Below are 14,076 nucleotides of genomic sequence, written 5' to 3'. Positions count from 1 at the left end.
ATGCTTAGCACATTTACATGCTAAGCAAAAAAAAAACCCAGATGAGGACCACTCACGAGCATTACACATAACATGCCTTTATCATTTGTAACCTTTTTGGGCGGTACATGCGTGTGATTTGCTAAGAAGATTTCTTGCACTTATGACAACTTCACGAAGTTGTTCCAGGGTGTTTCCAAAAACTGAACCTAAAAAATAAAAAAAATCTACCTTAAACTGCTGCTTTACCAAAGTGACCTTAACCACTTGCTGCCGGGGGACCCGCTTTATACACAAAGCCGAGAGCCCGAAACTGGGACAAATAGGACTTGACTTGGACCTGATGAGTCTTTGACAACTCGACTTCAGTTAAGACTCGGAGAGATGGGTCATCTTTCTCAAAGGCGAAATGTGAAAACTGAACATACTGAGCTTATCCGAAATGGACTCAGATTGGGCCTATGATGAGGGGGGCACGGATGTTTAAGTGGCATTTGTTCACCAGCCAAATGGCCCTACAGCACGCACAGCCACACAATGACCTGAAAAAAATCTGGAACGTCCTGGAAGTTCAGTACCTGAAATTTTTGACGCTGTTGCCAACCCATCCGCACAGAGCCCGCAATCGGCGGGGTGGTATCGACGACCACGCCGTCGCTGCAACTGGACACCGAGGGCAGCGTTTGGTTCCACGTCTCATGCTCAATGACTACCTGGTTGGCATGGACGCAGACACGGTAACGGTTGCCGTGCTGAAGGGACAGTCCTGGGATGTTGACAAACTCTTTATCTGTAAACCAAAATTTCACAAGTTATTTTTGAAGTCTCATTTTATTAAATAAACCAAATCTGTGTTTGAGAAAATTTAACCTTGTTTAATATTCAAATGTTACCAAAAGTAATTCAGGGTCAAATTGCTTGCACGTAAAACCACAAGTTTTCCTGTGAATAAATGTTTTTCATATTTAAAAAAAAATTGGAGAAAATGATTGAGAGCATAAAAGATTACGCCAATGTTTACTGCAGAATGCAATTTCATGAAAAAGTTTGTAAAAATGTTAAGTTGTTCAGGCATTGAGGAGAATTGGCATAGGAGTGAAAAAAACACATCTCATCTGTCTTTTTCCCACCTGTCTCTCCGCACGCCTCCGCCATCGGATGTTCACAAGGAAAGTGCAGTCCCTGGTCCAAGTTTCCAAAGTCGGCCGTTCCAATGTCCTGGACGGCTGCCCAGACGTAGGCCCGGTGGCGCAGCTGGGGCCAGACCGCAGCCAGGAAAGTCTGGGACAAGACATAATCCCTGTCCGGCTCGTGCCAGGCGGCGTTCAGCTCCAGGACAACTTCGTCTGCTCAAGAAACAGGTATTTAGATGTCGACAAAACATTACACAAACCTGGACAGTTTAACACAGTTTCGCATGCTCACCACTAGAGAATTTTTCTGCTTTTTCTTGACAGGATGACACCCAGAGAAGCCCCTTTTCCGGATAAATTGAAATTGATTCGACAACAACCGCAATTAGACATAAAACTTACGATCTGCATCTATGACAATGTTGGGAGCGGAAAGCACTGCGCAGTCTGGAAGCTGAGTGCTTGCTGTGGAGGAGAGACCAGCTTTGTTGAAACCTCGCACGGACAGCTGATGACAAACACGCCGGTGTAACTGTCCATTGTACGTTGCAATAAAATGGGCCTTCCAAAAAAAGAAAAAAAGGGATGGTTTTTGGTGCTTGGCGCCTTTTTTTCTTGTGGAAATGGTAGAATCGAGCTGTACGTGTCCCATGGAGCTCCAACATTATTTGGAATGTTTTTTGCACCCGAAGAGCAAAGGTAATATCGAGGCAGTACTTTGGGCATCAATGATGGGGGATTTTTAAGGATGGATTTTACACCGTTTATTCATAATACTGTAAGCTCTGTGATGTGTTTAAAGGCAAACCTCTTTATTAAACTCAACATCTCCCTGATGCAAAGTACATCTTGGAACGGTGATGGATGTGTCGTCCTGAACAAATTTACATGACTTTTATCATTCTGTTTTAGTGCCTGTCAAGTCGAGCACTGCAACTAGTCATGTATCCTTTAACGGTAGGCAAGATTGATTTAAACTGGCCAACTCGTTCATGGGATTGCATTATGCGAGGAGATATAACAGCGCCCTAGACAGTTAGCACCAACTCACTGTTTCCCCGGCGATCACCACATCCCCAGCCAGATTCCATGCGCTCAACACAGCGCCGCCCGCCACGGCAATTCTCCACTGGTACCCGTCCATCAGCTCGCGCTGATCTCCGCGCCGGACGTACTCATGGACAAACGGCTGGAAGATCACGCTGAGGTTCGTCAAGCCGTCCGCTAACCGGACGTCGCTGACCGTGACCTGGCCGACCTCGGGAGGTCGCGATAACACCCAGAACCCATCGCTGGTGACTGGCAGGAAACAGACACTGCCATGACAGAATTTGAGCTGCAATTCAATTAATTACAATTTCTAAATAAAGAAGCAACTTAAATTAAATAACCATTAAACTGGGACCATAGTATTATTTTGTCGAAAAGCGTGACGTTTTTTAGCCCTGTAATGCATTAGAATGTAGCCCAAAGTTATGGAATGACTCTAAGCTAAACAATACTTGATTAAAGTCAGTATGAAGCAACAAAAACATGAAACGAGTCCACTGTAGAGCCTAAGAAGAACCTGTTAACACAAATGCTGGAGAGAAAATAAACGGATGCGTCCTACTAAAAATATTAGTCAAATCAGGATTTCAACCAAGGTCCACATAGAGGGTAGATCCTCTTTGCATCACCAAGGGCAGATTCAAACTTTGGGGGGAGGGGTCAACATATTTGGGAGGGGGCCAAGAGTGTTAGAAATTTTTTTCATGTCTTTCTGAAGCCATGGTATCCATTTCCCCCACCTCCCCGCGGATCGGCCCTAACTTCAGGGGTGATCATCACTAACTTCAGGGGAGATCAGCACAATTGTTATTGATTCTGTTAGAGGGAATTGATGAAGTCCAGCTCCCAAACCTTGGATCTGATGTGTGCTCCGTCGCTCAATCTTACGCCAGCTTGGACATGCTGGAAGGCCATGCCAAGATCTTGATAATCAATCACTTGGATCCATTCCGACATAGCTACCTCGTCATCTACGCCAAAGAAGTACAAAGTGATAGCCTTAACCCTCTAACAATCTGGAAATGCGTCAAACTTGAATTGTCTCTGTTTCGGGATTTCCTAACTTCCGTGGTGGGGTAGAATGCAACACCTAAGGAACATTCTGCAATATCTGATGAAACATGTGTTATTTTTGTCCGCAACTGGGTGTGAGTTCTCATGCAATTACACATTTATTGGTCTGCTCTTCAGGCTGGTATAAATCGTGTCCTTGGTTTTAAAACGGGGCATGCCTTGAGTGTACCATTTCTGAGATGCCCCTTTATAATGGCTTGGCCCACAGGACAAAGCAAACAAGACCTACTTCCTAAAGTCTTGCCTGTATAAGTTTCAACCTCTTCTTCGACGGCCCAGAAGACATGAGTCACAAAGGGCAGCAACATCTCGGGAATGGTCCATCGAGCTGAGATGTCTGAGGTGGAAGACTGGTGGGGGATGTCATCCTGGCAGGGTGGATCAGCAGCAGATGAGCCGTTGGATAGAACTGAAGACACAAAGCATAAAAGAAGCTGTCAATGAGGAGACAAGTGTCACAGTTTCCAGAGTTAACGCTGAGCCCACCACAAGTCCAGTCAAAAATACTTTGGAAGTCTAGTCACCAGACCAGTCGTGGGTACCAAGATGAACAACGACGAAGGAATCCGCTTGACATAGTTCATTAGGACAACCCGTGACTTGGCTTAAGACTGGATAACGTGTGATGGACTTGCAGGGACTTAAGATGGACTCGACCACAGCCCTGACGATTTAGAACGTCTGCTCATTGACACTGACAATGGCGACTAAAAAAAAGACTGACACTATCCAGCTACAGAGAGCTCAGCTGAAGTCAAATTACAGCGGGGCAAGACTTCAACTTCAAGAGAGAGAAGATGAAAAGGCGAAGAAGAGACCTTCATCTCCTTCCCGATGACAGCCGAGTCCGTCTTTCACTGCAGTCCCATCCAGTATCAGCCCTTCCTGAATGACTTTGACGCCGTCTGAGGTCACGTTGACACTGCCGGTGTCCGAAGTGGCACGGACTGTCACGTAATAAGTCTGTAGACGAATGCAATCAGACAGAAACGAACCGACTTTGTACAACTATTATAGCCACTGCTTGTGCATGCACTGCGTTACCACTTGCATGCACCGTGCGTTATTAACCCCTTCACGCCGGGATTCTTTTGACCATGACTGCTGAGCTGTGGTATGCTCAGTATGCAAAGCTCTGTCCAGCAGCAGGCCCCATTGAACCAGCAGCTGCATGGTGAATAGACTGTATGTGTGGTATGCAGTAATCCTCACACAAAGCCGTGGCTGTGGATGGCTCCCGGTATGAAAGGGTTAAAAACGAACTACTAGCAATTTCCAAAACTGTGTCGTCATACATATCATTGGAAACAACCTTCTTTCATTGCTCTCTTCGAAATGACAACTTGCCAGAAAGAAAAACTTCATTTTCTTTAAAAGTTTAGTCCCAGGACAACCTTAAAAGCTGAGAATATTTTTCAACAATAATTTTTTCAATTATTTTACGAGTAGCTGCTAATGTGGGACTGTACCGTCAATCTGCAACCTCTCCAAAATCCTTTCTAAAATGGATTATAACTTTAAATCATCGTTCATAAAATTGGCGTCCTGTTGCTGTAAATAAATAGCCAGTTCTTCATTTTCCTGAGTACCTTGAGAGAGGTTAAAGTCAGTCCTTCCAGTCGATAGACGGTTGCGCTGCCAACATCGATGAGGCCGCCACTGATGTCTGAGGTGCCACCTTCTGACCCGACGGCAATCTCGTAGTTGATGTCAAGGTGGGGATGCTCAAAGCCATACCAACGAGCTGAGATGCTCGTGGTGTCCATCTGCACGTCAATATCTTTGGCCACCTGTTTTTGAAAACAGAAATTTCAACTTGCTCATGTTTTTTTCCTGAATCTGTTGTTTCACCTGTCTCCTTTCAAGATGTGTCCATAAATTTTGGAATGAGAAATACGAATGTGACATACAACTTTGACAATCAGTGACTGGGTTAATTTAATTTACATACCCCTAATGTGACGGATGTTCATTTTTGAGGGGCGCAACATCTAATGGAACACCCAAGAGGGACGATAAAGTTTTGCTATGTTGCAATGGCATTGATGTGAATGACTACAAAGCATTGAGAAATACAACGTTCACACTGACATTAAAGTTTAAGTAGATGGGGCATACCCCTAAGGTCCCATCCGGTGCTTCTCCGAGGGGTGCAACATCTAATACAACACCCACGGACGGCAACTGGACAATGTGTCTGTAGACAGGCGAGATCCCCACCGCCACCAACCCGGCACCGTTCTGTGCCCTGACCGACACGTAATACTCGTGATCGCCGTGGAGACGCCAGCCCAGGTCAGCCAGGGAGAATGCGGCGCAGGATGTCCGAAGAAGACAGGGGCCGATTTGAAGGTCGTCCTCCTCTTGGTAAGAGTGCGTTTCGGTCCCTCCCGGGTGCTGACCTGTAATATTTTCCAGACATATACCCAACATTCGAAACATTTTTCTGTTCAACTGTCTTTTTCTGAGTTTCTTTCAATCAATCAAGTTTTGAAGCAGAAATCGTGAATCTAATATGGGCAATTCCTAACAGTAAGCCTCCAAGAGTTTGCAACACGCGGCGCGAAATCTGTCGACCCTTTCCAAACGTGCATTGGGTCGACAGATTTCGCGCACTGTGATTGGTCAATGCGTTGCAAACTCATGGAGGGGGGCATTATTGTGAAAGGTTAGTCTGCTAGATCCTTACGCTCACCAATGGCAACTTGGTATCTCAGGCCAGTATCCTCATCATCGATAAAGCCATCGTCTCCCCATTCAGCAATCAAGTGGTCATCATCCGCACGGACCGAGACACGCCCAACAAATGTGGGCGGGGTGGTATCCACTACAATTGGTCCAATCGCCTTCAAGGACAAAAAAAAGGGCTTTTATGCAAATTAACATACAGGCAATCCCCTCCCCGACACTGTGTTGGATTTCTGTGCTAAGTGATTTCTACAAGCTTGAGGCAAACACTTCAGGTCTACGACGCAAACCTTCAATCCACATGCTCTATATTTCAACTGAGACAAATTTTACTATATTTCTCTGATTTGCAGTTAAACTTATGTTAGAACTGCCTTTGTAGTTGACACTTGAGCCTTGTTGATGGCCTGCAGGACCAGGTAGAACACAGATCCGTGGCTGATGTGGGGATGGTACATCACAAAACGATCATGGCCTGAGGTAGACACGAAGGTCACGAGGTCAGGGGTCAGGTTGGAGAGGTCACTGCTGAGGCCAATCTCGTAGTCATAGATGGAGCTCTCCAGGTCCTCTCCTGACCAGGACACGGTCATCTGTGATTGGACGCAACATATTTCAAGTGAAAAAGTAATAAGAAAAAAATAATCAGCATTAATATAGATTCACCTGAAGGTTTCCTCCTTCTCTATAAATGTCAAGCAATGTTTATCTCAGATTATAAAGTTAACCCCTTCACGGCGGGATTATTTTGACCGCGACCGCTGGGCTGTGGTATGTCCTGAATGGAGGGCTTTGTCCAGCAGCAGGCCCCATTGAACCAGCAGCTGCATGGTGAATAGACTGTATGCGTGGTATGCACTAATCCTCACACAGTGGTGCCGTAGTAGCAGTCCTCCGTAGCGAAGGCATTAATAAGGAAAAAAATGCGTGCTTGGCCGGTGTTAAACATGCATTTAAGACCGGCTCAGGGGAATGGACATTTAATTGTCAGCACACATTTATACCAATCCTAGGTACCTATTTTAGTCAGAGAGTCAAAAGATGTCAATATATGATGGATTTCCAACAACTGTGTTCTAGAATGTTACTTTCATTTTTCCCAACACCCCCGTCCATTTATGGTAAATTCCTTGCGCCAGTTGTCCAAAAGAATCTCCTTGAATGGACTTGGCACGCACATGGCAAACCACACGCACACAGACTCTTGACCAATTAGAAGCCATTAAACTGTCTTGAATCCAGGTGCCAGCGTGTGATCTACGCAGTGGGCATTATCACTTCGCAGTGGGCATTATCAAATGTTAATACGCGGTCAAGTTGCACATTGTTGGATAGGGAGACTGTCTGAGGTATTTATGAACTGCCTTTAAAAAGATGGAACTATAAAACATCAATTCGTCCAAACAACACACAATGTCATCAAGCAAATTCATGTGCATATCACCGCACACTCACCGCGCATTCACCGTGCACTCACTGCGCATTCACCCTGCACTCACCGCACACTCACCGCGCATTCACCATGCATTCACCGTGCACTCACCGCGCATTCACCCTGCACTCACCGCACACTCACCACGCATTCACCGTGCACTCACCGCGCATTCACCACGCACTGTTTGGTAATAGTGAAGCACGGCTACGCAGTTGTTACTTCACTAACTTCTCTAATTTCACTTCAAGGTTCCTGTAACGTGCTATGCCATACCCAAACAGGCAGAAACTGTATAACGCAATGTGTTAATGAGACTTACATGCTTATGTGTGGGAAGGAAGAGTTTCTCCTCAAAGCCCAAAAAGTCCTGGCAGCTAATGTCTTGTTGGGATCTCGCCTCAGAGGCTGTGACGTCGGGATAAATCGACAAATCGATGAGAGGGGTGGCCACAGAACTGTCAAAATGAAAATTGCACACCTATGTAATGATAATGTTATCTGGATCCGTGAGTGCTGCTTCATACAGCGGGTGTATTTTAAGTATAAATTTATGGACTGCAAGGGGTTTGATCACAATTTTATGTTGGCTCCTCGGCATCGTCTGTTGCAAAACTCCATCAACCTTGAGTTGCGATCTCTGAACCTAGTTGGAGATGGACGCTGCAGACAGAAGCCAACGTTAGAGTCACGGCATTAGTGTAAAGGTTTAGGCCCCCACCTGCAGTTACTGGACGCATTCACCAACTCCATCTTCCTAAGGTGCTCGGTGATGAGCCACACCCGACCCTCAACGTCCTTGGCCAGGCCAGGCCAGGCCTGGGTGCGCAAGATGGCAATCTGGGACAACTCGGGTGGGCTGGCGTCAATTGTGACGCCATCAGAGCAGACGGGCTCGGAGGGCTCCTGGGCCGTGTTGTATGCAACGACGGTCACATGGTACTTGCCCGGCGAGGGGGCGGTCCAACTGGCGTGGGTGGACGAGGTTTGCGTCATCTTAGAAATAACCAAGAAACCCCACATTTTACATTTTCAACAACCACTTTTATCCTTGTGATCAAATCACTCAAGGCAGAACAACTGATTTCATAGTGCATTCCTGACATAAAAATTACAAAGCATGAAACATGTTTATCCTGAAAACCTGGAAGTTTGCGGGTAAAAAGTCACTTTAATTCAAGTATGAGGCCAAAGGCTGTCTCAGAACTGATTTAAATGAAAAATGCTCCAAAGTTGGATCACAGAGGAAGGCCCTGGGGCCACGTTCTCCGAGTTGCTATCAGCAGAGTGTGCATCTGCTTAGCAAAACCGGTGACCGGCCAAAAACTGATACAAATGCATATTGCCACTGACTGGCTCCCTGCTGATCTCTGCTTAGCACATAAATTTACCAAGCAATGTTTACCGCTCCGCAGAACTATAAAAACCGAGAAAAGAAGGTAAGGTCAGGAAAATAACAATCATATTCATCAGGTGATTTATTTATAACTATACTCAATAATTTTTACACCTATGCACATTTACAAACTCACATTATCTTGTACAGAGTCAATTGCCGTTGAGTCATCCCAGCACAAGTCATCAAACAGGTAACGGTAGAATGCCACCCCACTCTCTCGGTCCACAAAACCCTCCCAGTGGGCCCAGAGGTCACGGCCCTCCTGGTAGTCGACCTCCTTGGACCCAAGCATCCCATCATGCACTACGCCGGCTTCCGGGGGCGTGGAGTCCACGGTGACCTTTCGCGTGGCAGATATCAAAGTGATCGATTTTATTGGGAGTTACAATCGCTGCTTTGATTGAAATTGGGACGAGATCTGAAAAACCTTCGGCAAATTGTGTGCAAATCTGAAATAAGTGAAAAATGGCAGGTTTTCCTGTAGACACAATCAACTACTCTTCAAACTGAAACATGATATCACAAAACGAGTCTTAAGGTCATACTGTTCAGTAATGTTGTTTTAATAGCTTACATTAGCAAGAGCAAACTGGGCTGTATCACTCATTTTGGCATCTTGATGAAGACAGACGTGAAGTAGGTGAAAAACAAATATATTCAATTGATTATACTTTGTACAAGATTTTTTGTTTTAAGCACTTCAACTCAAAAGTAGCTCTGGGGCACTTGCGACTCATTTTCTTATGTTCAGTCATAAGCAATGTTTTCATAGTGTTTCTTGCGAGTAGACTGTAGAGCGCCCTCAATGTTGCTGCACAGAGATGATAGTCTCAGTAATGGCCAACCATTCAACATATTTCTGGCATACCTTGATGGTCTTGTTGGCCACCAGTCTGGCATGGTTGGTGACCGTCAGCCCGACGAAGTAATCAGAACTGTGGCCACCAATGTGGACATCCGGATTAAAACCGTAATACATGGCGTAGCAGTCGCCCAGTGGTATGCACAGACAGCTGCTGGGATCACAGTCCTCCGTGGCCTGGTTTCAATGACAACAAAACACGAAGAGATTTAACTTTCATAATCACAAGTTTTGGCATTGATTCCAGTCCAGATGTTCACAAATTCCTTTTGAAACCAACTCCAAATTTCTCTGGGCCAAAAACCTCCAAATTAACATCACCAATGAAGTGTTGAAATCACTAACACGTAGTAAATCCTGAAAATGGCCAGAAAGGAATTTTACAGACACTGAGAATCAGCCCTTTTTCTGCTTGAAATTATCCCCGCCCCCTAATTTCTTCCCTCCTACAGGCTTATTTTAGACAGAGCAGCGGAGTGCAAAGACAGTGTGCCGGGGGCACTTACAGGGTCAATTTTCACAGGGGGCAACGTTTGACGGGCGAGCTCCACCTCTGTGTCAGACTGGTTGATGAAGATGCGCCACTCGATGGTCCGGATACCACTGTGCACGTCGTACGCTCGGAAGGCCACCCTGAAATGAAGAAAACTTCCTTCAAAACCTGAATCAAGATTTGCATCACCAATGTAGTCGAGTCTGCGCACGTCCTCAAAAGTGTAAGTTCTTCCAGGTCCATCGCAAGTCTGTCCACTAAAGTCCATATAGGTCCATCACAAGTCCCTTCCATGTCCTCACAAATCCATCACATGTCCTCACAAATCCCAACAAGTCCAACAAAGCCCTTAAGGGTTTATTACAAGTCTATCAAAAGCCCATTACGTGTCCTCAAAAGTCCTAAACAAGTCCTCAGATATTCTCAGCAAGTCATTAACCCACTGCATAAATCCTCAGTGCTTTGTCTCTTTACCAGTGGACTTTGGTAGTCAGTACAATGTCTGCTAACATTAACAATTTGTCTCACCCCACATTGTCCAGATCAGCGGAACTGGGAACTGCCAAAGTACCATCTCCACCGTCAACAACTGGTGGTGAGGAATCTACGTGAGTCAGTACGGTGTCCCTCAGGGAGTGTCCGGTGACATCTCTGGCCTCCACCCAGAACCGAATGGAATCGCCGTCCACGAGGCTCAGGTCGTAGGTCACCTGCGTGGAGGTGTTCAAATTCCTCCAGTCGTCCGAGTCATTGCGGCTGGCATTGACAATGGTCCTGCCACCACTGTGGTCGATGTCGTAAAGAACACGGAACTGCGTCACACCCAGGGCATTGGGGATGGCTGCCCGGCCGCGTAAACCAAAGTTCTGGTCATAGGCTGGGAAATTAAAATGAAAATCAAAACGTGTTTTAGGAATGTGAACCATGAATTGCATTCAAGTGCCCATTCTTGGCTTTACTGCGGTGGTGAAATATATAGCGCCCTCAACGGGTAATCCACTCATCCAGTACACTCACCAGTGTCAATTTCACCGCCAGCGTATGAGCCAATGGGTTTCAGCAGTCCTTGGCTACGATGGTGTGCATTGGTGAAATGTTCAAACCAGCTCAAGGTGATAGGAGTGGTGCCACCAGGCAGGCCAAGATCAGTCACCCACGTGTAGCCTGTCTCCGTGCTCGCCGACAGGACACGCAGAGGGGCATGGCTCTGGGTGGTGACATCGTCGGGATCATCATCAAAGAGCACAAAACGTCTGCTGAGTCGGGTGTTACCAGACTTGTCGGAGGCTGTCAAAACAATGGAGTACACACCTGCAGAGAAAGACGATACATGAAACCATTACCACACTCAGACAAGCATTAATAACTTTTGACCGAATTCTTTTTTTATTACAACTGAAAGTTAACTTATTTCAAGGGTCCACAGTCCTGGCTCAAAGCTCTCTGACACAAACACTGTAGGATAATTACCAGAAATATGCACAACATTTATAACCCACTTAACGTACACACACCCATGGCGTTTGTATCAAGAATGCACAGATTTGTTCAAGAGTCAAATTTTAGAATGCTCCTTCAATTGTAAACATTTTTTAAAGTTACAGTCTTTTCTGCACAACTCAAGCTGAACAGAACATGTGCACCAGAAGGCAAGAAACAATTTGGAGAGACATCGCTACCAGACTCCAATATTCAGAAACAATCTTGTGAATAGCTTATCCAAAGCTGCATCTTGCGAATACCTAGCTCGGCAAATTTCTATCAAACTTACAGAACGTCAGGAGAATATTTTGCCGCACGCACCTACCTGGGTGAGGTAACGTGACAGTCTGTCCAGAAACAGCAGCGCCGGCGTGCACAGCCGGTACATCAAAGGTCTCGGTCATCTCATCGCCGTGGCCGCCGGATAGCTGACGCACCTGCAGGTCGTACTCACCAATGCCAGACAGGTCATCTGCCCAATCACTCCACGTGACGGTGATATCAGCCTTAACAGGCAAATGAAACAATGACGAATTAATGGCTGCGTGTCACCAATGGAACATGCTATCCAAAACCACACTGCTTGACCTGAGCTACTGCACTTCGAGCCCTCTGTGATCGCAGCTCTGCGCATGCGCAGACGAGGGCACTCTACAGTGAAACTGATGTGGAGGGCGTTTTGACTGGGCTGTTTTGTGTGCATCGCCCGTCCCTTCGCATGTGGTAGTCAACACATGCTGGGAAAACGTTGGGTGTTGAGACAAGCGAAGAGGTCCTTTTTCAATGCTCTCATTTCTCACAAGAGGGGTCAGGATTGAATCTGACCCTGTTCGAATGAATTCACCCCTGAAAGGTGGCCCTACCTGTTGTTGCCATGAGGTCATGCCTTTGCAAAGCATGAAAACCTTGCCCAAGTTCTAAGCACACAAAAACGGACACACCCTCAGTCGAAGAGTGGGAGCCCTCACCGCAATGCTGCCAACACCCTTTTTAATCACTCACGAACATGGAAGTTCGAGTGGCAACCACTTGTCAACCACTGGTCAATTCTGCCTGGTACCCGGGGCATATTTGTGCACAGGTTACCAGTGCAAATCAACCAGTAGTAAAAAAAAGGGTCATCGCTTGAATTTGGCCTGCATCTAAGAATCACGGCAGACAGGTGGAATGCCCCATTGTTGCATTTATGTTAAGCATTTTTCAAATACATGTACAATACTGCACATCAACCGTGTAGTAGTTCTTCAACTCTAACCTCGACGGTGACATCATCTCCAGCATCGAGCATGGTGGTTCGACACCCGGCGCTGACGTTCACACAGTGGTAGGGGCTGTCCAGGTCAAAGGTGAAATTAGCCGAGGCGGAGACGGTCCGGCCGACGTAGTACCGAGTGATGATGTTGTTGGAATTGTCCCTATCGTAGAGTTGCATGTATCCCCCATTTGTGGCGTCCACGATGTACGTCAGCCTGCAGTGGAGTCAACACGAGTGATGCCAAAATCAATATCAAGCGAATGTGTTCAGCCAGGTATGGGTTGAATCTCTGAGCTAAAATGTGCAGGCAATGCTGGAGGGGTTTCAAGCAGTCAACGACAGGGAGTGTTAACCCTAACCCTCGCTATCCTCGGTAGGAATGTTTACTCTCCAAATCCTCTTTGCAGGAAAGCTACGGCACATTCTTTGTGCAAGGTTTTAAGGAGCTCAAAGGCCAGTCTCAGGTAACAGTAGCTGGGCTCAACCTTCCTGATCTTCCATACTCCAACAGAACCAGTCAGTGGACTCCAAAGGACATAGCAGGGGTAGAGTTAATCCAGAAATGACAAATTCCAGAATGGTTTCCCAGACTCCATTGACAAGCATGAATGTAGTTGAGTCTGTGGCAAGTGTTTTCATGAGTCCAGTTTCAAGACCAGCCACAAGACCAGCCACAAGACCAGCCACAAGACCAGCCACAAGACCAGCCACAAGACCAGTCACAAGACCAGCCCCAAGACCAGCCCCAAGACCAGCCCCAAGACCAGCCACAAGACCAGCCACAAGACTAGCCCCAAGATCAGTCACAAGACCAGTCACAAGACCAGCCACAAGACCAGCCCCAAGACCAGACACAAGACCAGCCACAACATCAGCCCCAAGACCAGACACAAGACCAGCCACAAGACCAGCCCCAAGACCAGCCCCAAGACCAGCCACAAGACCAGCCCCAAGACTAGCCCCAAGACCAGCCACAAGACCAGCCACAAGACCAGCCCCAAGACTAGCCCCAAGACCAGCCAAAAGACCAGCCACAAGACTAGCCACAAGCAGCAAGATGAACAATGATGAAGTAGTGCTTTTAATAGTCACAGCTCATTTGACTAGCTTTTGACTTGACTTGAGCGGACTTGCAGGGACTTATGACAGACTCGACTTCACCCCATGAGTATTACCGAATAAACGAGGAAACCGTTTTTTATTTCTGCACCCGAGAGAGAAGACACAAG

At 46.5% G+C, this 14,076-nt stretch overlaps 1 protein-coding gene across 4 annotated transcripts in view; it reads right to left on the bottom strand.

The window, feature by feature from the left end:
• LOC110977889 (uncharacterized) overlaps positions 1-14,076 on the bottom strand; it is a 39,306-nt gene that overhangs the window by 20,026 nt on the left and 5,204 nt on the right. For 2 of the 4 annotated variants that reach the window (XM_022232416.2, XM_087145683.1), the window contains 20 exons: positions 12,848-13,061; positions 11,918-12,098; positions 11,128-11,421; positions 10,639-10,987; positions 10,124-10,250; positions 9,624-9,794; positions 8,889-9,095; positions 8,078-8,352; positions 7,679-7,814; positions 6,299-6,517; positions 5,932-6,082; positions 5,355-5,638; positions 4,826-5,026; positions 4,055-4,199; positions 3,481-3,645; positions 3,015-3,133; positions 2,164-2,448; positions 1,515-1,674; positions 1,110-1,325; positions 558-769 (listed from right to left, as the gene is read on the bottom strand). In XM_022232416.2, the coding sequence (XP_022088108.2) occupies positions 558-769; positions 1,110-1,325; positions 1,515-1,674; positions 2,164-2,448; positions 3,015-3,133; positions 3,481-3,645; positions 4,055-4,199; positions 4,826-5,026; positions 5,355-5,638; positions 5,932-6,082; positions 6,299-6,517; positions 7,679-7,814; positions 8,078-8,352; positions 8,889-9,095; positions 9,624-9,794; positions 10,124-10,250; positions 10,639-10,987; positions 11,128-11,421; positions 11,918-12,098; positions 12,848-13,061 (4,111 nt within the window). Of the gene's footprint in view, positions 1-557; positions 770-1,109; positions 1,326-1,514; positions 1,675-2,163; positions 2,449-3,014; positions 3,134-3,480; positions 3,648-4,054; positions 4,200-4,825; positions 5,027-5,354; positions 5,639-5,931; positions 6,083-6,298; positions 6,518-7,678; positions 7,815-8,077; positions 8,353-8,888; positions 9,096-9,623; positions 9,795-10,123; positions 10,251-10,638; positions 10,988-11,127; positions 11,422-11,913; positions 12,099-12,847; positions 13,062-14,076 lie in introns of those variants that run through there. The other 2 variants (XM_087145682.1, XM_022232418.2) reach the window with 2 other exon arrangements.

Source organism: Acanthaster planci, linkage group LG14 (assembly GCF_054643075.1).
Source record: "Acanthaster planci isolate LZ-2023a linkage group LG14, COTS_SCS, whole genome shotgun sequence".
NCBI classification, from domain to species: Eukaryota; Metazoa; Echinodermata; class Asteroidea; order Valvatida; family Acanthasteridae; genus Acanthaster; species Acanthaster planci.
This window is presented reverse-complemented; position numbering and strand designations above follow the sequence as displayed.